Consider the following 23,003-nt stretch of genomic DNA (forward strand, 5'->3'; position numbering starts at 1 on the left):
GGGCCTCGGTCCCTCACCGTGGATGAGTCAGACCTGCAGCAGGCATGTGACTATCCCCAAGGGGTAAGAGGCAGCTGGTGCTGGTCAGGAACCAAGGGACACTGCCAGCCAGCCTTGGGGCAGAACCCCCAGACACCTCCTGAAGGAATGCAATGAAGGTCACTGGCAGGACAACCCCCAGAGTCTGGAATTGTTTTACCAGCTCATTTTTGACCTGATAGCCTGCAGTGAGTGGGGGCATGTCGGGGTCTATGTGGAGAGAGAGAGAGAACATGAAAGCAAGACAGAGAAAATGTTGAGTGAGAGGCAGAGGGGAGCCCCAGGATGTATCACAGAGACCCAGAGAGAGAGAGAGAGATGAAAGGAAGGAAGGAAGGAAGGAAGGAAGGAAGGAAGGAAGGAAGGAAGGAAGGAAGGAAGAAAGAAAAGAGAGAGAGAGAGAAAGAGAGAAAGAAAGAAAGAAAGAAAGAAAGAAAGAAAGAAAGAAAGAAAGAAAAAGAAACAAAGAAAGAAAGAAAGAAAGAAAAGAAAGAAAGAAAGAAAAAGAAAGAAAGAAAGAAAGAAAAAAGAAAGAAAGAAAGAAAGAAGAGAAAGAAAGAAAGAAAGGAAGGAAGGAAGGAAGGAAAAAGAAAGAAAGAACGATGGTGAGAGGCAGAGACAGACAACACTGCAGAGCAGAGACGATGTCCTGGCATAGACCAGAGGGGACCCAGGAAGCAAGAAAGGAGAAAAGATATATATATATATATAAAGTTATATATATTATTTTAAAACATATAGTATGTAATAGAAAGAAACCAAAGTATAATTACTATATATAATTACTATAAGGATATTATGAATAGCCTTACATTTGTACAGGACTTAGAGTATACAAAGTCCTTTCTGTGTGCCAAATCCTGGCCAATGAGGAAGCCAGCTTATGACTTCTCATCTCATCCCCACCGCTTAGAGACATGTGACCTTGGTTAAAAGTCAGTTAGACTCTTTTTGCATCTGTTTTCTCTTCTTTAGAATGGGACTGGTCATCTGTGTCTGGCCACCCCCTCTGGAAGGGTGGTGGCGAGGCATCCATTCTCTGTCTCTGTGGGTCTTTCTTGGTTCTGTAAATGGCAGCCCAAGAATTGAATTTAGCCTCCCACCAAGTTTTACTCTACTGCCACAGGGAGTTAAATATATTCTGTCTTAATTCATTGACAGTATTTGAAAACCAGGAGCTATTGCACCTATATCTGGACATTGGGCTTCTTTTGAAAAATTGGGCAAAACAGGCAGGGCTGGACCCCTATCTGGTCATTGTGACTTGGCTTCCAGCCGGTGCCAGTAACACCCTGTGGTTGGGCCTGCTCGCCCCACCTTCCTTCCCTAAATCCCCCGGCTACCAGCTCAGTTCATTTGTGTTACTTCCCTGGCCGGTGGAGATTTTGTTTGCTGTCCTCGTCTACATCAGCAGCATATTTTATTGCAATGGTCTTTCCGTGGTCTCCTGTCTGTGAGGCAGAGAATGTATCCTGTTCACCCCTGGGTATCCAGCCCTGAGCACTGTGCTTGGCACGCAGCAGGTGCTCAGAAAGTGTTTGCTGAAGTGACCCTGACACAGCAGTATGTGAGAACGACAAGAAGGGAGAGAGGCAAACAGAAGGGAGGGTGCAAGGGAAGAGTCTCCGAGTTAGGCCCACACCAGTGATGTGCATGCATGCAGGGGTCCGTGTTCGGAGAGACAGGCCTTTGTAAAAAGGAAGCTTTCAGGGGTGGTGTCGCTGGACATGTGACCCAGAATAAGTTACTGGGCCCTTCTGGGCCTGTTTCCCCATCTCTGTAAGATGGAGATGACACGTGTCCATCTCACCGGGATGTGGCAGGCAGGTTTGAACGAGAGACGTGCGGCAAGTGCCTGGCACGGGATTGCCCGATGCTTCACACTTTCTGCGTTAGCGTCCTACAGCCGCCGGGACAAACCTGGGGACTTAAAACAACGGAAAGTTCTTCTCCCACAGCTCTGGAGGCCAGAAGTCTGAAGTCAAGCAGTCTGCAGGGCCACACTCCCGTGGGGCTCTGGGACAGGATCTGCTCTGTGCCTCTTCTGGCTTCTGGTGGCTCCGGGCACTCCTTGTTGTGAGGTTCCCCCACTCCCGTCTCTGCCTCCACCCTGACCTGTGTCCTTATTGGTCTTCTGTCTCTTGGAACGGCACTTGCCCTTGATTTGGGGCCCATTTCATAATCCAGGATGATCTTTCCCTAATTTAACTACATCTGCATGGCGCCTTTTCTAAATAAGGTCACATTCACAGCATATCTTTTGGAGAGGGCTACCATTCAACCCGCTGTAATACCTGATGTTTATTGAGTGCTTTCTATAAACCAGAACTTTACATGTGTTATTTAATCACTCGATTAAACTAAATCTTGGAGGAGAGAGTCCTGGGTAGTGCTCCCCTGGGGGCCTGATGCTGCTTTCCCAGGGGTTGAAGGCAGTGCATGGCCACAGGGCTCCATGATTAGTGACCCGAGGAAGTGGGTTGATGGACATAATTTCTAGATTTTCTGCATTCCCTCCTTGGCTCTCTCCATGTGCAGGATTCTTTCCCTTCTCTGCAAAATGTCTGTGGTGGACACCAGTGTGCTTGTCCAGATCCTCCATCCAGGAAGGACTTGGCATCTCAGGTGGTGGGATTGTTGTCTTCAAACAGCCTTCAGCCATCAAGCCCTTTGGGTCGGCCTCAGTGTAGAGAACCACCCCCCCCCGTTGGGGATCACCTCTCCTTGTGTGGACTGCATCGCCTGTGTGATGGAAAGAGCAATACAAAGAATCTGGCCATATCAGCCTAATATGGGATAAATTGCGTTGGTCATTTTAACTCCAGTAATAGCCTCTAGGGTCAGGAGAGGCTTTGTGGGGCCCCCAATGCAATGTCACTTCTCCCTCAGCCCAGTCCTACCTCCTCCTCCCTTCCACATGTGTGGAGCCCAAGGGCACCACTTAGTAAGCAGCCTGCACCCTAACCTCCAAATCAGAGTCTGCTTCCCAGAGACCCCAACCTGCACCAATGTCGAAGGATCATCTGTTCTTCAGATCATGCAATTATACGTGAAATCGAAGTTTTACTCCAACTAACTTTGTGTTTATATGTAAGGATTCAGGTTCCCATAGGTGGCAATAAATGATGTTGCCTTGAGGTTTTAATTCATATTTAAAATTTTTTGAAGATCTCTTTATGGCTTTGAAGTTTTTCATTTTCCTAAGACTCGGAACATGCAAATGAATCTAAAGCAATCCTAAAATTCTGAAATACTCTGCAGGTACCTACCTGGCAGAAGGAGCACCAGTTTAATAGTTGCTGGAAGCTTGCTTGGTTGAAAATAGTGTTTTGAGGTTTCAAGTGGATTCCTATCTGTCTTTGAATTTTTAATGAAGTAATTTGATGAAATACATCAGATATTTAGCATCATCTACGAGCAAGAAATCAAAAAAGAATATAAGACAAAGGAGACAGGTTATTTTACCAGTTGAGAGAATAGGCTTTTGGAATAATGCAGATGTGGATTTAAGTCTTTTCTCTGCCTCTTGCTATCACTGAACTCTGTACCTCAATCTCCCCATCTAGTAAATGGGAGCAATAATGACATTGACCTCATAGAGCCCTTGTGAAAGTTAAATAAGATTTTTCTACATAAAATATTTATAATAGTAAGCATGATAAATGTTATTCATTATTAGTTACCACCTGAGGTAAAGCATACAAACAACACACACACCCTTAACAAATTTTAGGTGCTTTGAGTCATTGCTTACAGAAAACTCATGAGAATTCGTCCAAACTTATTTTAAAAGGATCCCCGGGCTTATTTCTTATTAGAGAGAAGGCTATTGAATTTCTAATACTGAAGGTGACCAGGGAATAAAGACCTGAAGACAGTGTGGGTGTGAGTCATGTGGATCTCCAGGGAAGAGCATTTCAAGCTGAGGGAACAGCCAGTGCAAAGTTCTTGGAGAACAGGTACCCTGTATCTGAGGACCAGCTGAGAGGTCAATGTGGCTGGAGGGGTGTGAGCAGGACAGATGAGATCAGAGAGATGAGGGGGTGGGGCAGGTTTTGTAGGACCTAATAGGTCTTTGTGAAGATTGGTTTTTTGTTTGTTTGAGAGAGAGAGAGAGAGAGAGAGAGAGAGAGAGCACATGCAACCAAGGGGTAGGGGCAGAGGGGAGAGAGAATCTTAAGCAGACTCCATGCTCAGCATGGAGCCCAGCGTGGGGCTCCATCTCATGACCCCCCTCAGATCATGACCTGAGCCAAAATCAAGAGTCAGACACTTAACTGACTGAGCCACTCAGGCGCCCCTGAAGATTGGCTTTTGATTTGCTGATTTGGGAAGCTGTTGCAAGTCTGGAGCCAAGGACTGACAGGCCACATGGCCCAATTTCTGTGTTAAAAGGATGCCCCTGACGGCTGTGTTAGGAATGGAGTACAGGCAGGCAAGACAGGAGAGGCAGGGACACTGCCCTGAGGAGGCTCGGGCAGCCTCCCCGGCCAACGGTGGCCATTTACATCAGGGCAGTCACTGTGGGCATGGAGCATGCTTACCATCTGCTGTGTTTGGAATCCTGAATGGACAGAATTTGGTACTGTCTTGAGAGAAAGAGAAGAGTCAAGGATAACTCGAAGTGTTTTGTCCTGAGCAAGTGGGGGAGAAAGTTTCCTTTGAGATAAAGACGTAAGAGGAGGCAGGCTCGAGAAGGACTCAGAAGTGCTCGTGTTGGGACCTGTGAAATGTGAGGTAGCTGTTAACCTCCACATGAAAACGCTGAGGTGGCCGTGAGGGAGAAGAGTCTGGAGTCAGTGAGCAGTCTGGGCTTGAAAGATAAATTTGGGAGTCATCAGGCTATATAGTTGGTGTTCCAAACTACGAAACTGGATGAAATTCCTGGGGGAGGGGGGTGGCTAAAAGGACAGAGCTTGGAGCCACTCCAGTGTTCAGGGGTCAGACAGATCAAAAAACAAAAAACAAAAAACAAAAAACAAAACAAAACAAAAAACCAGCACAGGATATGGGAGAAGGAGCTGCCAATGAAGGCCAAGGAAAGCCAAGAGAGGCTAGAAACCGGGTGAAGGCATGTGAACAGGGCTTTGATGGTTGAACAGGAGTTTGCTAGGCCAGGGCTCCTCCAAGCGTGGTCACAGACTAATAGCATCAGCATCAGCATCAGCACCTGGAAACCTGATAAGAATGTGCAGAATTTCTGGGCCCCAACCCACTTCTACCAGATCCAAAACTCTGGGGCTCTCCAGGGGGTTCTGAAGCACCCTCAAATTTGAGAATCACTGCCCTAGGCACAAAATTTCCTGCACAAAATTGTAAAGACCATTAGGAAAAGAAGAAGAAAAAAATCCCGACCATGTCCTTACTGGAAGAGAATATTTTTAAAGACCCACTTAGTGTTCGAAGCACTCACAGTAACCCCCTCCCTGACATCACCCCCCCACATGCTAATTTAGAAAACTACTAATTTATCACGGCTCTTTGGAGAGGAGGAATGCCCCCCTTTTACGGGACAGAGGGAATGCTGAGCACCAGGCATGCCAGACATTCCACTGCTACAAAAATGGGGGTGGTATTCCAGGCTTAGCATTACTGGGTCATGAACGCGCGACTCCTGAGATATAAAGCTTATGTCACCAAACAGTTTCCAAGTTCTCTTCTAGGTTTTCCTAGGAGAATTCCACCCTTTTCCATTCTGGGGAGAAGAAGTTAAAATTAGGGCCAGCCCTGCTGTACTGGTGTGCCAGATGCGGGGAAGCTGTCCCCAGAAATAAGCTGGTTCCCACCGCGGATGGGCGGGGCGGGGCGCCTCCAGTCCCGGCCCATCGGAGGGGCTGCTCAAAGGCCTGCCCCCTCTAAGTGTCTGCAAGGGGTCTGGTCCCAAGCTTTAAAACCCTGAGCCGAGGCGCTGCATCCCCACTTCTTCTCTCCCGGCCAGTCCTAGCTGGTTTTTCAAAAGTGTGCAATTGTCTCCTTCCCGCCCAGCCCCAATCCTCGCCCGGGACCAGCTGTGCGCCAGGCCGGCTTCACTCGGGACGCGATCTGACCCGCGGCTGACCGAGCGGCGTGCACCAGTCAAGCACCCCCAGCTTTCCGCTCGGCTTCCCGAGCCGCTCCGCAAAGTTGGGCAGCTCCAAGCGCACGCTCAGCCTCTCGACTTCTCCCTCCCCGGGTCCCCGGCGCCCCCGCTCCGGTTCACCGGAGCAGCCGGTCCCAGCGGGCTGGCAGCTCGCACCCCTTTCCGGTCGTCCTTCCTCCCCGAAGCGCGACCATGCTGCTAAGGGGCGTCCTCCTGGCAATGCAAGGTAAGTGCAAAGACCCAGGGGGACTCCCGGGGGGCGCCCTCGTGACCCGCTCCCGCAGCCCCGGTGGCCGGGCTCGCTGTCCTGGACTGGGCCATCCGAGGGCGCCTCCGGATCCTTTTCGACAGCCATACCCCACCTCCCGAGCCTGGGCTGGCGATGGGGGGGTGGACGAAGGGCTGTGCCTTGGAAGCGCCGGGGGCGGGGGAGGGGGTAGTAGTGCACCCCTTTTCCGCCCCTCCCGCGTGCATGCCCCTCACTTTCACCTGGTCCCCCCGGGGCGCCCCGAGTTGGTGCAGACGCTCCCAGCCCTATCCCGAGCTGAAATTCGTTTTGTGCTCGCAGCCCTGCAGCTTGCGGGCGCCCTGGACCTGCCCGCCGGGTCCTGCGCCTTTGAAGAAAACACCTGTGGCTTTGACTCGGCGTTCGCGTTCCAGCCCTGGATTTTAAACGAGGAAGGTAAGGGGACTCCAGAGCACAGGGGCCCCGAGGTGAACTTTCCTCCTTGCTGGTTGGCCTTTTCTCAAGGGCAGTGTTATCTTGGAGTTAAATCCCCTCGGGAGGAAAAGTGTGAGTCATGGATCCTCCTTCCAACCCTCAGCTGTGCTGCACGCAAGAAGACATGGGGGCGGGGGTGTCCTTTGTTTACCTGGAACTTCGGCGGGGGCGCGGCGAAGCTCTGAGATTTTCTGCCTCTCCCCCCAGCACATCCTAACGCAGGGAGAAAGGGGGTGCCGCAAATGATGGTCACCCCCTAGCTGCGTGCCGTCTGCGCGTCCTCAGCCCCTCTGGTCCTTCGTAGACACCTTTAGGGACCGGGAAAGTCGCAGTGGAGCTAGTTCTCTCCCCGCACTGCAGAAAGGGTTCCCTCATTCCGCCAAGCGACCTGAGTGCTAAGCCCTCATGTTTATGTTGTGCCTCAGTGTGTTGTTGTGTGACTTCATCCTCATACTGCGAATGTATCTGTCAGCCAGCACTTGGCAAAAATCAGACCAAGTCCATGACTGTGCCTGAGGTCGCTGGGCCGGGGGGCGTTGGTCACTGTCTCACCACTACATACTGTTGGGGTTCTGGTGACAGTTTAAATGTGGGTTTTTAGATGTTTCTTCTTATTCTTCATTATATGGTAACAACAACAACAACAACAAAACAAGCAGTTCTCAGTGCCCAATTGCAGGCCCCAAGGGGCCCCTTCTCCTTTCCTCTCCTCCACTCTGTTTTTAGAAGCTTGGTGCCCAGGCCATTTGGGGAATAGCCTCCTTTTAAAAACGCTGTAGCATCAAGGAGCTCAGTTGACCTCCTTCCCCTCTGAGTTGTCCTCAGTCCCCAAGGCATCCCAGCTGGCTCCCTGGAGGAGGGTGGAGCCCAGAACCCCTGCTCTGTTGGGCTGCATATGCGTTAGCTTCTCCGCCCCTCACACACGGGTGATGTTAGCCCCATTTGCAAAGGAGGGCATCGCAGGCCCCTGACACAGTGTCACTCAGCAGCTGGCTCTGAGCTGCCTGGCTAAGGGGAAGCCACGGGCGGGGATGAGCTCAGTAGCAATCTTTATTTATTGCCAACAGTTGCCAGGTCTTGACTACTACAGTTTACTCGGGGATAGCTGGGGGTAAAGCAGTTCCTGATTTATCATCTGAGGGATCCCTACCCTGCTGATGGCCTTAGGAAGGTCCCCGTCATCTCGCCAGCCCACCTTTTCCCTGCTCCCACTGTGGGTGAAGCATTTTGAGAGACCACCTGCCACGGACCATGGGACTCGAGCCACTTGGGAGTTACCTGGTGTGCGCGTTAAAGACATAGATTGCTGGGCCCAACAGCCTGAGTTTCACGTTCAGTGGGTGTGGGATGAGGCCTGAGAATGCGCATTTCAAACCAGTTCCCAGGTGTTGCTGCTGGTCTGGAGACCATGCTTTGAGAACCACTGACCACAGTAGGCATGTTCACAAACACATACACACACACACACACTCACACACACATCCCCCAGTGCTAGGGGCCCTGAGCAGGGCTGGGACTGGGAAGAAAGAGCCAGTTGCATGACCCTGAGAGTGAAAACCTCCTTAAATCTTGTTCCCTGGACACCTCTCCTGCCTCACCCTGGTCCTGGCCCCAAGGAAAGGAAATCAACATCACCCCTTAATCCAGGAGCCTCAGTCTCTGAGCCCCCGCCCCCAGCACGGTGGCCGCTCTCAGCCTGCTCTGGGGTCAGGAGACCGTGCCACAGCCTGCCAAGCTCCACCTTCCAGAGCCACAGGAGGTGCTGGGCTGCCCCTCTGCCCCAGAGTGGCAGTTAACCAGTGCCCCTTCTGGGAAAACAGGAAGATGATTATAGGAAAAGGTGATTATGGCTTAATATTATAATGGGAGCACTGTTGCTTTCCTTTTTGCTTGCTTTCTAACTTCTAACGGCCACTGCTTTCTGGCTCGGGATCAGGACTACTGGCTTGGCTGGGCAAAGTTAATTCATTCTCCTTTGAGCACTCCCGGCAGAAAAGGCAGGGTAGGTCTCCGTCTCTCCAGTACAGTGTTTTTCAAAGGCCAGAACTTGGACATAACCAAGTGCACTCCAGAGGGGCAGTGAGGTGTGTACCAGTTGCTATGGTTGCCTGCTGAGAGGCCAACACAAAGAATTTCCATTATAAACCCATTTCTAAGTTGCTAAATTAAAAGATGATAAAATCATCACAAGTGGCAGGCAGTTTGGCCAGTTGTTCCCAAGCCTCTCTACAAATTTCCTTCATCTTGCTGCAGACACATTCTGAAACTGGTTCCATCCACCTCCGTGTGTCTGATCCACCATAGCAAGTTTTAGGTTTCAGAGACTTTTGCCCACAAGTGTTTGGAAAACAAATGGCACTTTCTATATGTCCTTGATTATTAGGTTAACACGCCGTGGAGAGAACAATGCTGTAGTGGTGCAGGGGCTTAAGTAGGGAAACAAATCTGCAAATTAGAATTGCATCACAGGAAAAATCAAATCTGGGGGTAGTTAAATAAGTCCCCTTCTTGAAATGTCTCCTCAGATGCCCCAAATTGTATTTGAGATCCACTTCTTTCATTTAGAGTATTAGGTCTCTAAGAATCTCCGATTGCAATTCCGGTGTCTCTAGTTCATAGCCATCTTGAAATATGCTTGATCTCCGCTGGGCACAGGTGGCTGAGTTTCACTGGTGGTGTTTGTTTGGTTGTGTAACACAATGGAGGGTACCCCCAGAAATAGGCGGTGACACCTGTGCAGATGACTGGGTGCAGCAACCCAGAATCTTCTACTTTCTAGATTTGCCAACAGTGGCCTGACTGCATATTTTTATCTCCTCTACTTTGTCAGGGGAAGTGAGATTATGTTAGACTCAAATTTGAATTCCCTTCTAAATTTTAGGTTTGAATTAAATCCAGGAAACAAGAGATCCATTGAATCCTATAAAAATCTTCTTTATTCCTTCATTCATCCTCAAAAAACAAACAAACAAAACAACCTTGTTTATTCCTTCACAGTTCAGAGGCTATGGGAAGCTCTTTGGACAGTGGTCCTCAGATGAAATCGAGACTGTTGGTTCCATTTTCCCCAATGCCAGATGTGGGGGCAGAAGCCCTTGGGCTGAGGATTCTTGGAGCCCATTAAGTTGGCCTTACATTGGAAGAGTCACAATCAGATGAGTCATCGGGTGAATTTTGGCTTTACTTTAAGTTTTGGACACCTTGACTTAGCACCTTTAACCTGACTCTGTAAGGAAGCCATTGGAGGAACTGAGGAAGGGAAAGGTAAAAACTCAGTGTAGGTACTGCTCCTTAATTGGAAACTTGGCATCCTAAAGCCCCCTGGAAGAGGAAGGTAAATACAGAAATGTGTCCGGTGAATGGGAATGAAACAAGGAAATTCACAGCACTTGTTGTAGGGAATGCGGTTTTTGTACAACGGTGGGGGCTGGGGTTTGAGAAATTGCCTAATACAGAAGAGTCCGGACGATATTTGTACCTCGGAGGGAGTGATGCAGTCTGAGGCAGGAAGGCTGGCTGCGAGGTTTGGCACAATGAGGGGCTAAAGAGGGGGATGCAGTGGAGTGTGCTGAAATCACATGCCTATGTCTTTCTGACCCCCTTTCTTTATCCAAACCCGTTCTTTCTCTCTTAACGACACTTTCGGTTACTTGGCCACACCTGAGTTTTGGTTCTGTGCTCTGTCATTAAACTGGTATTTCAGCTGGAGCCAAAAGTCTGGCTGGGATCCCAAGTGGCCTTCCTGGAAGAGGGGGAACAGTCCTCCCTTCTTGTGAATTATAGCTCCTTTCCGGACTCTGGGGGATTGTCTCAGCATCCCACCCTGACATCACAAGTTCATCAGATGGTTCCCACCCCCATGGGCCTCTGCAGGTTGGTCTCCCAGGGCTCTCTAAGGAGAAACACACCCACGTGTTGTGTAGAGACTGGAGAGCAGTGTGAGTCTGGGGTGTTCCTTGGATGTCTCCTGGAGAGACACTCAACCCCAGCAAATGGCTCAAGTACTCCTGCAGTATCCCACGCCACTCCCGGGGGCCTGAGCCCAGTTTGGTACTGCCCTGGCCCTGCCTGGGATCCTAGATCCTAGAACTGGGCTTTGGAAGTCGTCCTGGGCAACCTCAGGTCCTGGACCCTGAAGCTTTGGTGTATTGATTATAAGATGTTGGAAAGTCTTCATCAGAGAATTAATTATATTTCATACATATGGAAGAACATGAGTTCCAAAGGTATGTATAGTGCTTGGGCCTACCAAACCCACAGGCCGCTACATTTTATGCCATACTGCGTATTGATTCACTCTTTCAGATGTGTAGATATCCTACTTGCCTGTAATCTTCAGCATATAGAAAAGGGCCTGGTCCATAGTAGATGCTCAGTAAATCTTGGTTAAATGGATGAGTTTGCTGTATGAATAAATCTAGTATTGGATGATTCAAAAGTCCTTATGCATTTTCATTTGTGCTCCTGGTTCATTCTGCCCCTTCAAAGGTAATTATCTGTCTGACTGATGGCATAAAGTCTTTAGGAGACCCCTAGCCAAATGGATCACTCATCCCCTAAGCTCTTGGGCAGGGCCCTACCCCTTGGCCTCCCTGTCAATCAGTCTGGGTTCTTGGGTTCTCTTACCTGGCGCCTCCATTTGGGATTTAACCTCCACGGACTGGTTATATCTGCCTGCTTCTCCCTCCCTTGATTGACTTCCTTGGACATAGGCTCTGTCTAGCCAACTCCCTTCCTATCAAGGCCAATACCCCATCTGGGTTTTTCCTTACTCAAAGTAGAGTTACCCAATGGGAAGTGGCTACCCAGCTCCTGCCCTCATCCCGCACAAGGCACCTAAGGATTTTTAGGATGCTTCCCTTCTCATAATTGTACAAGTCAGCTGTGGTCACCATATGCTGGAAGAAAAAAATAATTCCTTGTTATAGGACTTTCTGCTTTCATTGCCACCTTCAAATCTCCTGGCATAAGGTTAGCATGTTTTGTGACTTGCATTTTGTCATATACTATTTATGAAAAATTCTGGTTCCTGGGGCGCCTGGGTGGCTCAGATGGTTAAGCATCTGCCTTCGGCTCAGGTCATGATCCCAGGGTCATGGGATCAAGTCCCGCATCAGGCTCCCTGCTAGGCGGGAAGCCTGCTTCTGCCTCTGCCTCTGCCTCTGCCTCTCTCTCTCTCTCTGACTCTCATGAATAAATAAATAAAACATTTAAAAAAAAATTCTGGTTCCTAAAATAGCAGAACCTCCTTGCTAGGTCACCCCAGCAGTAGACCTACTTCTATCTCTTATTAAATAAATAATACTGAGTTTTAGGAATTTAAGTGAAACCCCATTATGTCAATATAAGTGATATATGTCTTGGCATCTTGGTTGGTCAACCCTAATTTTCACATCTGCTGATTTTATATATATGTATACATATATATAAAATTTCATATCTGTATGTACCAAATATATATCTCTCTATATATCTGTATATATCATATATATCTTTTTTCATATATATCTATATATCATATCACATATATGAACATATCCATAATTACCAATGATATATATATATGTATATGAAATACCTACAGGAAGAAGGTGGTGCTTAACACAGATGAACATCTGGCTAGTGAAGTTATTTAAAAGCAAGGAACTTGCACAATATATCAGAAATTTCTGTTGTATCCGTTAGGCCATACCTAGTTAAACATAATATCTTACCTCTGTCAGCAAAGCATTCCCAACAAAAACCAAGAATTTATAGAGAAATTCTCCTACCTATGTATTAGGCTAGTGGTTCTCAACCCTGACTGGATGTTAAAATCACCTGAAAATTTCTTTAAAAATTGTCATGTCAAAGTCCTACCCCAAGAGATTCTGATTTCTTTGGCCAGAAATAGGGCCAGAGTTGGCGCTGTTAATAAGTAAATGAACACTAACACCTCAGGAGTGAGGTGAGTCTCATATGTGGTCAGGGTTGAGGGCAGTGCATTGGGATGACTGCCAACTGTCCACCCCCTCCAGATGTGAGAAAGAAGGGCCCTCTTGTTAAGAATCCTGTGATAATAAGTTGCCCACGAGAAAGTGCAGACTGCCTAGTGTGGCACTCAAGGCCTCTCATGATTTGCCCCAAATTATAAATCTGCTCTTCCCTCCCATGAATTCCCATTGTGCTGTTCATCATCACGCCCTTTACTTTCTTGCCTTTTGCTCTATTTACACTGTTCTCCACATCTGTATTCTGCTTTTTATTCCCCTGCTCCATCCTGGCCTATTGAAATCCTACCCCTACCCATGTCTTAAGGCCCAGCTCTTTCTTGAAGCATTCCCTGAGTTTCTCCAGTAGATGAACACCTCTCTTCCCCTGGCCCTCTTCACTCCCACCATGTGTCTCCTGGTTAGCCCCTGCTTGTCCCCACCCCTTCACTTGGCCAGAGTGTTACATCTTTGAGAACAGGGATCACATCCTCCCCACAAAACCCAACAAACAGCATGTGGTATCAGCAAACACTTTGAATTTAATCAATCTGGAAAGCCCTTGTTGAGATTGAAAGGGAAAAAAGAGAGAGAGGGAGAGAACCCTTCATGTTTTCTCCTGTAGTAAAAGAGGTTGTGTTAAATAGTCCTTCCTGCTGTAGAACTTCAAGGACTTTTGGAAGCTAGTGTTGTCATTTCCCAGTATAACAGGGAAGCAGTGTCTCATCTTTCCTGACCCACAGGTGGTCTGTTCCATCTCGGACTTACCAAGGAACAAATAGCCCTTAAGTTATTGGCTCATCAGGGCTACCTAAGTCCCTTGATCCTCTGCCATCACAAACAATCACAATGCAACCTTGAGAGTGACGTTCCTTGGTCTGCAAAGTATTTTTAGCAAAAGATTATCAGACTTTGAGCTAGCTTTTGGGAGCTGTTTTTTTCCAAGTAACTCAAGTGTCAGACACCAACAGTAGCCATCCTGATGGATAAAAGCAGGTAGAGATATTTGTCTGCTCTTAGAAGAGGCCCTTGCTTATGGATGTGGTTAATGAGAAAACCAAAGGATTGGGCTTGTGATTGATTCAGTGAGATCTGTCAGAATACTCGCCTTCTCTACTTTGTGAGAAAGTTATTTGTGTTTTGGGGGAGGCTAAGAATAAGATAATAAAACAAAACAAAATGTACTATAACTTCATAGTATAATGAATGAATCATATATTTTACAGAAAAAGCATCTAAGAATATTCATTCTACCAATGCGCATTGAGTAACTGCTATCCATCAGGCATTATACTAGTAGTTGGAGTACATAGAGGACTGGGAATACACACATGGTCATGGTCACTGCCCTTGACAGCCATAGACTGATAGGAGGAGACACAAATCTATAATTATGGTAGAGAGCAAACAGAATTCTACACTCATCAAGGATCTTCACTGCAAACAGCATTGGTTGGCTATTTAAGCAGAAAAGGAGTTTATTGGAAAGGTATCGGCTTTCCAAATCAACAGGAAGTCTAGAGAGCTATGTTCAGTCAAGAATAAAGAGATGCAAAAGGTAGGCAAGACCCTTCTGGAGGAACCATTTGTGTGACTTTGTTACTGATCTGCTGGACCTGCCTGTTGGTTTTCCTGTAGACTGTGAGTACTGATGTGGCCTGCTATCCAGTCTAGTAGCTGCAAGGAGGGTCGATTTGAGGGGGATAAGACTGGCAATGTGGAAGCCAGTTAGGGGACAGTCCAGTGGTCCGTCTGAGAGATAATGAGGGCTTGAAGTGGGACAGGGGTAGTAGGAGTGAAAGGGAGTAAATAAAACACCAAAAAGGAGACTCAGTTGGCAGGACCTGATGATTAATGGGGTGTGAATGATGAGTCAGAGGGAGAGTGACTCTCTGGTTTTGAGTTGGGCAGGTGTTTGGTGGTGCCTACAGTTGAGGGATTTCAAGAGCAGCATCATGGTAGGGTAGAAGATGTGTTCCATTCTGAGTTGTGTGGGAAGTATCCAGGTGAAGGTCGCTGATGCAAGAATTGGAAGGTCAGGTGCAGTATGGGCAGGACTGTGGGAGAAGACAGTGGTTGAAATCTTGAGCAGGAATAAGATCACCCAAAAAGAAAGTGCAAAGTGGTTAACAGCAGGAGGCTGTGGCTGCTCCCTGTGAGAATTAGGCATCCGAAGGGGGTAGGGATGGGGTGCGGGGTGGGACAAGAGGCGCAGGAGGAACGGAGCACATATGGAGAGAATTAGGGAAGTACAGGCCACAGAGGCCAAAGCGGTTTGGAGTTTCAGAAGGAGCATGTGACCAACAGGGCCCAGGGCAGCACCGAGGTGTGTGCAGCCGACTTGTCTGTTGAGATTGACAATTCGTGCAGTTTCCATGGAACGAGGAGGGCAGAACCAGAATACCCTGGTGGAAGTGTGAAGGGGAAATGCAGAGAGCAGAGAAGGCTCGGCAAAGGAGTTTGGATGTTGTCCCTTTCTTAGAGGGAAGTCCAACCAGACCTACCAAGAAATGCAAGATGAAAGTTTCTCGTTTTTATTTTGGTTTGCTTTGTTTTTTAAGAAGAGGAGATTTGAGTTTGTTTATGGAAGGGAGGGGAAAGGACCAGTAAGAAAGAAGTTTCTGGAGAGAGGGGGAGGTATCCTCACTAGCCCCATGTTAGGCCCAGTTCCAACTTTGACAATTTAGAAATGTCAAGAATGTACAAATCTCACAGACCAATGCGACCCAAGAGCCCTCCACCCAATGGCTCAAGAACATTTGGGTGTCAACTTCAAAATGTGTGAAATTTTATTTCTACTGTAAATGCAGAGGATGTAGGAGCTTGGGCTGAATCTGTGGGACTTATGATGCATCCTGGAACCTACTTATTAAAACACAAAGCAAACCTTTTATAAGCGACAGGGGAATCTTTGGGTATAAGGGAATTTTAACGGCATCACGTATTCCATTTGTGTTATAAGAGTGGTTCCTGGTGAGCAGCAAGGAGTGAAACCTAATGGAATATTTACACGGTAGCTCCCTACATAGCCCAGCTCTGTGATCCGCAGGTAGCGTTTCTTGGTGCCTGCCAAGTACGTTTGTTGGCCTCATCTCTAACCTTCACAACAAACCTGGGGGTGGTTATTATCTGTTATTACTGCATTTTGCAGATGAGAAAGAGTGAGGTACAGAGAAATTAAGATCACAGGCCCAGGGCAACCCAGTTGGAGAGTCAGAATATGGACCCCAGCCCACCTGGCTCCAAAGACTTGAGCCTCACTTGGCCCTAGGCTCCCTTCTATCAGAGATGATGCCTTTGTACTTGCAGAGGTCAATGCCAAGGACAGACTTGCAAGATGTATGCTTTTCTTTTCTTTCTTTCTTTATTTATTTATTTATTCATGAGAGACAGAGAGAGAGAGAGAGGCAGAGGGAGAAGCAGGCTCCCAAGGAGCAGGGAGCCCGATGCGGGACTCGATCCCAGGACTCTGGGATCATGACCTGAGCCGAAGGCAGACGCTTAACCATCTGAGCCACCCAGGCGCCCAAGATGTATGCTTTTTTAGAGCTAGTAGAGAACCTCTGCAAAATAGTGGTGATGTCCCAACATTCCAGCTCCAGGGATCCAGGCCCCAGTTACCTCTCGTGCACCTGCCATGCGGTGGTGATCCTTTGGAATCAAGCAGGCATCAAGCAGAGATAAGGAGATGTGATTTTACTTCTTTTTTCCGTAACAGATGAACGTTTATTTTTGGAACCATTTTAAGGATTCTCTTCTCAGTCCTCAGCATAATCTTGGCAGAGAACATCAGGAAAAATTTATAGCTTGACCTAAAATACTTTGGCTGTCTTAAGAGTACTCCTAAACTTCAGATTCATCCATTCTTACAGGGAAAGAATCAAAAGAGTATGCAGATAAATGTGTTTTGTAAGCCAATTGCCCCGCTAGACAAGCAGGTTGGTACGTACTCGTGCTATTACTCCTCACAGAATGGCAGTGTTTCTATACTATACAGCAGTGTGATAGAGGACAGCTCTGTGCTTAGAAAAATTTCCATTCCTTATTTGCAAAACTTTTGCTTCACTGCCAAGGAGAACCAAAGTGTTATTTGGGGCCAAGCTTATAATGAAGATGACTTTAATATGCTTTAACTTCACCAAGACACTACCTTCTTTGCTTACTAATATTTTATGGCTAAGACCATCTTGTCTGAAACTGTAACTTAAGAAGACTTCTTCTTTTAAGCTTCTGCAGGTTTCTTCTATGTTTGTGACTTCATTAAAAATGGATAATAGACTAGAGAATTTTCCTTTGAAGGGTGTTGAGATGGTGCGTGAGTCCATTTTAAAATAGAAGCTTTACAGAAACACTTTGGTTTTCCATTACAAATCTTGAATCTGAAATCACACTTGTCCCTGAAGGCTGTTTCTCTTTTCCACAAATTCTGATGAGGACAAATGTGAGTCAAACATTTAGTGTCTTTTTTTTTTTTTTTTTTTTTTAAGAATCAACACTGAAGAGCAGACCCTTTTGAACTCACATTTGATACTTAGGAATAACTGGGGAAAAAAAACCCAAATACTAGGATACTAGGTTATATATTAGCTCTGCAGATTTTCATCTTTGTTGTCAACATAAAAATTCAACTAACTACGTACACGCGGTTCTCTACTAAATGTTGTATAATAAAAGAGAAATGATGTTGGAGATGATCTATCTAAAGATGCATAGTATTGGCATGAAGTATGATTCATTTTTAATTTTGGGCTTGTGGACTAGGACTTCTTTGCCATATATATATGTATATATATATGTTTTAAAGGGTGCTGAATTTAAAGGGAAACTCTGACAGTTGTAGAGCATAAACCCCAGGCTTTTAGAGTACCCCCCATTTAAAGAGCATATCAATAATTACCAACAATGTCATGTTCAAGTTTGAGCCAGTTGGCCCTCTTGTCTGTCAAGTATTCTATTAAGCGTCTTTGGAGACAGGATGAAGGTGACCTATTTGTGTAACAGCTGAAAGTGGACAGCTCAGTTGCTAAGAAGGTTTCTCTGTCCCTCCGAATATCCGTCAAGCCTCTCCCTCTCCACAAACTCAGCTGCTCATGCTAAAAATTGCTGGAAGATGGAACAGGGTAGCAATGGTTTATATTTTTAATTGACTCCATTCATTTGTCATTTTGGTTATCAGGAAGTCATTCATAATTTTGTGACTATGTCCCTGTCATAAAATAAGTTTGGACACATTTATGAGGGATCTCTTGTTGAGCATAATATTAGCCTAGGAGTCTAAGAATACTTAGAAAATTAATAGGTCTTGGAAAAATAGACAGTATTCACTCATTCTGTTCAAATGTGCAGTGAATCATGGTCATGCACAAAAGACGTTGCATTTGAGCCTCAAATGATTTAAGAACTTTCCCTTGGAGACATTTGACAAAGGAGAAGGCCTGAAGAGTGAACTGCAAGGATTCAGAGTTCCAATCTCCTTTGAGTCTCTCCATAACGACCCCCTGGATGCATTCCAGAGCGAGTTGCCATCAGTGTACTACCCTCAGCCGGGAGCTGAGGATGTTATCTGCCACATTTTATATAAATATTTTGGGAATGGACACATCAATGATCATATTTTGTGGTTATCCTTAGATCTCATTTCAGAGTTGTTAAGAAAAAACAAAACAAAACAAAAAAACCTCAAAGACCAAAGTGGTATTTGCAAGTATTTACTGAGCACTGGGTGATTATGTTGGCCAAAAAATCTAGTAGAAAAATGAATAATAAGAATTATTTTATATACCATTTATTGAACAATTATTACATGCCAAGCACTGTGCTGAATGCCTTGCATGTGTAATCTCATTGAATTTTTACAATGACCCAATGAAGAAAGTGGGATTTGTAGATTTTTTTTTTACAAAGTCCCAAAGTCATGGAGCAAGTAATTGATGGAGTCAGGATGTTAACCTCCATTTGTCTCCAAAGACTAAGAAAATAACCAGTCTGCTATTTTACTTTTCTTTTCCCACTCTCTCTTGGCATGATGTCTTAACGGATCTTTGAGGGAGAAATGATAATAGTAGTCATAATAATAGCTAACTCTTATGGAGTAATTTCTCTCGTTTATTTACTGCTCCATATGTTTTTTTTTAAAGATTTTATCTGTTTCTTTGACAGAGGGATAGAGCACACACGTGCGTGAGAGCGAGCCCAAGCAGGGGGAGGGGCAGAGGCAGAGGGAGAAGCAGGCTCCCCGCGGAGCAGGGAGCCCGATGCGGGGCTCGATCCCAGGACCCTGGGATCATGACCTGAGTGGAAAACAGAGATGCTTAACCCATTGAGCCACCCAGGCGCCCCATACTGTTCTATATGTTTGATGACACTGATTTAATTCTCTCAACACCTCAGTGAGTTGAGCCTTATCTTCACCCTCATTTTAGGGTCAAGGAAAGCGAGGCATATGGAAGTAATGTAACTTGCAGGTCACAGAGTTCCTGGGTGGCAGGGCTATTTTTTGTAACAGATTTTCTGGTTCCCATGTATGATCTGTGAAGGAGATAGCAGTTATATATTCATTTGTTTTCACTACACTGTGAGGCAAGAAACTTTCTACTTGAGTTCTGATATGAATGACTAAGGGAACCAAATAAGGACATTATTTCTTCTAGATTCTTTTTTTTTAAGATTTTATTTATTTATTTGAGAGAGAGAATGAGATAGAGAGAGCATGAGAGGGGGGAGGGTCAGAGGGAGAAGCAGACTCCCTACTGAGCAGGGAGCCCGATGTGGGACTCAATCCCAGGACTCCTGGGATCATGACCTGAGCCGAAAGCAGTTGCTTAACCAACTGAGCCACCCAGGCACCCTATTTCTTCTAGATTCTTCCATACACAAGGGCCCTACCACCAAATACATTCTAATTTGAGGAAATACAAAATTAATGTTTTCCTTTAGAAATGGCACAGGGCACTTGTACAACAGAATTCCTGTCTGGTTCCAAGTTCTAAATGAGATTACTTTGAGAACTCCTCTGAGAGTCTCCCATTTACAGCATCCCCATGGCTGCCCTGCATTCTCTGGGCAAATTCCAACAGAACTTGTGTTTCTTGATAGCCTTATTGGTCTTGTTTTGAAAATGAGTCAAGTATCTCATGCAAAAAAAAAAAAAAGAGGGAGAAGAAAAGAAAAATGTAATATTTGCCTGCTTGGGGTATGCAAAAAGACCTTAGGGACTCATATTGGTAGAGATGTAAGCAGGAGACACCATACAAGCTGAAGGACAATGAAACCCTTGGGATAAAGGCAGATGGTGAGCTCATCTCTCTCTCTGTCTTTTTGTTCTATAAAGGGTGATGTCTCTTGACCCAAGGGATAGGAACATGCATCTCTCATTTAACTCTAACAACGACCCAGTGACAAAGCGACTTAACAGGCAAAGACACTGTGGGTCAGAGAGTTTGTTTTAACTTTTCCAAAGTCTATTCTGTGGGATGTGAACATGTGTTTTAAGACACCGAGGGATAATTAGAGTCTGTGGCCTGTTATTCAGAGTGAGTCCGTTAGCTTAATTTTATTCATTTGCCATTTGCCTACCTGTGTTAGGCAAGGACTTATAAAGGTGCCTGCCCTCCTGATACTTGCCGATCTACTAGAAGAAATAAGATATATGAACAATAACTATCTCATATGTCACTGGGACTAGGGCATGGCCAGGAAAATGTAAATGACCCCAGGAATTCAGAGGTTAATAAGAGCTGGCAAGGATGGTGTGTCGTAGGTGAGAGGCGGTGACAAATGGTTTCCTGTAGGCTGAGCAGAGCAGTGATCAGTCCCCTTCACTGCTCTCTGGACTCTGCAGCCTGGCACTTTGGGCAATAACTGAACCCTTGATAAAACTTTCTAGCTTAGCTAAATAAAGGCATGTTTTCTGGTCTTGAATTTTGACTAAATAAAAAGAGGATCATGAGTAGCCAGCGGTCAAAGCACAGCCCTAGACCAGTGATGCGGTATCTGTCTAGTAAAATGCAAGGGCCTGGGGCATCTGGGTGGCTCAGTTGGTTAAGCATCCGCCTTCGGCTCAGGTCATGATCCCAGGATTCTGGGATCGAGCCCTGCGTCGGGCTCCCTGCTCAGTGGGGAGTCTGCTTCTCCCTCTCCCACTCCCCCTGCTTGTGTCCCCTTTCTCGCTGTCTCTGTCAAATAAGTAAATCATATCTTTTAAAAAAATAAAAAATAAAATTAATAAAATGCAAGGGCCTGACACACACCACCCTGAGAGGGTCAGTATTCAACTCTGAAATGATCAGTCACTTACTTCTGCAGAGCCGTAATAATATAGTATGGAAAATTACTTATCCATCAGAACCTTGGCCAGGGTATGGGAATAATGACCACTGGTTACTATGTCACAGGTACCCCACCCATATTATCTGTAAACCTCATTCTAACTTTGCATGATTTCTGAGGCTAACTCCATATTAAAGATGCAGCCCTCAGTTTGTTTTTCAGAGGATGGGTTAGCCCGGTGATGGGTATTAAAGAGGGCACATTCTGCATGGACCCCTGGGTGTTATATGCAAACAATGCATCATGGAACACTACATCAAAAACTAATGATGTAATATATGGTGACGAACATAACAATAATAAATAAATAATTAATTAATTAAAATTGCAACCCTTGATAAGCGGCAAGATTATTCAGCCTGCCCCAGGTCAGGCAGCCAGAGCAAGGATCGGTTGGATCCAGGTCTGTGTGCTCCCAAGCCAGTGCCTCCCTCTTCCGCTGGGTGCCCTCTAGGAGTGAATGGAATTCCAAACTCTCATATGTGGATGATTTTGACCAACTTTTTTCCCAAACCAGCCTCTTCACCTCTTTGTCTTTGCCGCATGCTGCTCACCTGCTCACCTTTGCCATCATCCATGTGAACCATTTCTCCCAAACTCCCTTGAGACTGGGGATTGCTTTGTGTCCCCAGTACCTGGCCTCAGCATGAGAGGCATTTAGTAAAGGCCTATTGAACTCTACTCCCCTCATCTTCTTCTCTGTCTTCCTGTTCAGCTCATCTGGCCTGATGCTCTCCCCTCTTTCCTTCTCACACTGGCTCTCAGTCTTCCATGACTCTCTCCTCCAAGCCTAAAACTAATTCGTTCCTCATTCATTCAGGGGACCGAGTGCCATTATCACAACATTGGTGCCATGTCCCACTTCCTAAGCCAGCTTCCATAAAGTAGAAATGAAGAGAAAGCTTCCACCACTATACTCAGTTCTTCCGGTCCTCAAAACTTGAAGGATAAGAGTTCGGCACCCTTTTCCCAGGAACCGTGCGAGGGCTCGTAGCTTGTTAGCTGGAAGAGATGCTAATGAGGCTAAGATCAAGGTCATGTTCCTGTGAAGCCCATAATGCCCTACCCGGTACCCAACTCTCAAACTCCATTTACTGGGGCTCAGTAGAAGCTTGATTCACTGATAAATGAAGTAGGTGAGGATGTGTGGTACCTTCTTCCCTAGACCTTCACCTAGCTGTCTCTTTCTTGTCATCCCAGCCTCAGCTGAAATGTTGCTTCCTTCCTTGAGCGACCAGTCTCAAGTTTGACCCATCATGGTCACTACCATGTTGCCCGATTTTAATAAGCATTAGAGCACATTAGCTCTCTGGTATTTTTCTTGTTTATTTCATTGTGTATATATTGTCTGTCAACTCTGTTAACCTGCCAACTTTGTGGAGAACAAGGAGCCTGTCCTGCATGTGTCCCTTTGGATTCTCCCATGTTCATCAGTGTCTGCCACCTGAAAGACACTCAATAAATATTTGATGGATGGGTGAACAAATCTTAAGCAGTGTGAAGATGCTGCCTTAGAAATGTATGAAGGACTGTTAAGTGAAAAGAAATACCAGATGAGCCCAAGCATCACAGAGACGTCCCCCAGAAGTGATGTCTTTTCCTCAAGGATGTGTTTAGGCAGATGCATCAGACAGAAAAGGTGAATTTTTCAGTTATGCTTTGGTTCCGCTGTGATGGTGCCACACCTGCTCTCCCTCTGCTGCTTTGAGTGAGTGTCTACTGGGGGATCGGAGATACATTAGCAAACACGGGATAGTATTTTCTTCTTTTGACAAATGTAGAAAGCAATTCCTGCAACAAAGAAAAGATAGAGAACATTTAGAAACGAAATTCTAAGACACTGCCCAAACATGAGTAAGATGGTGTG

General features: G+C 46.1%; 1 protein-coding gene across 1 annotated transcript in view; it reads left to right on the forward strand.

Moving 5' to 3' along the window:
* Nucleotides 1-6,043: 6,043 nt before the first annotated feature.
* The window catches only part of MAMDC2 (MAM domain containing 2), a 135,947-nt gene continuing 118,987 nt past the window's right edge, over nucleotides 6,044-23,003 (forward strand). Inside the window, exons 1-2 of the mRNA XM_028117377.1 lie at nucleotides 6,044-6,344; nucleotides 6,687-6,800. Coding sequence (XP_027973178.1) covers nucleotides 6,311-6,344; nucleotides 6,687-6,800 — 148 coding nt within the window. The 5' untranslated portion in view covers nucleotides 6,044-6,310. The remainder of the gene's footprint in view (nucleotides 6,345-6,686; nucleotides 6,801-23,003) is intronic.

Source organism: Eumetopias jubatus, unplaced genomic scaffold (assembly GCF_037043125.1).
Source record: "Eumetopias jubatus isolate StellerSeaLion01/CBP00866 unplaced genomic scaffold, mEumJub1_p1.0 scaffold_15, whole genome shotgun sequence".
NCBI classification, from domain to species: domain Eukaryota; kingdom Metazoa; phylum Chordata; class Mammalia; order Carnivora; family Otariidae; genus Eumetopias; species Eumetopias jubatus.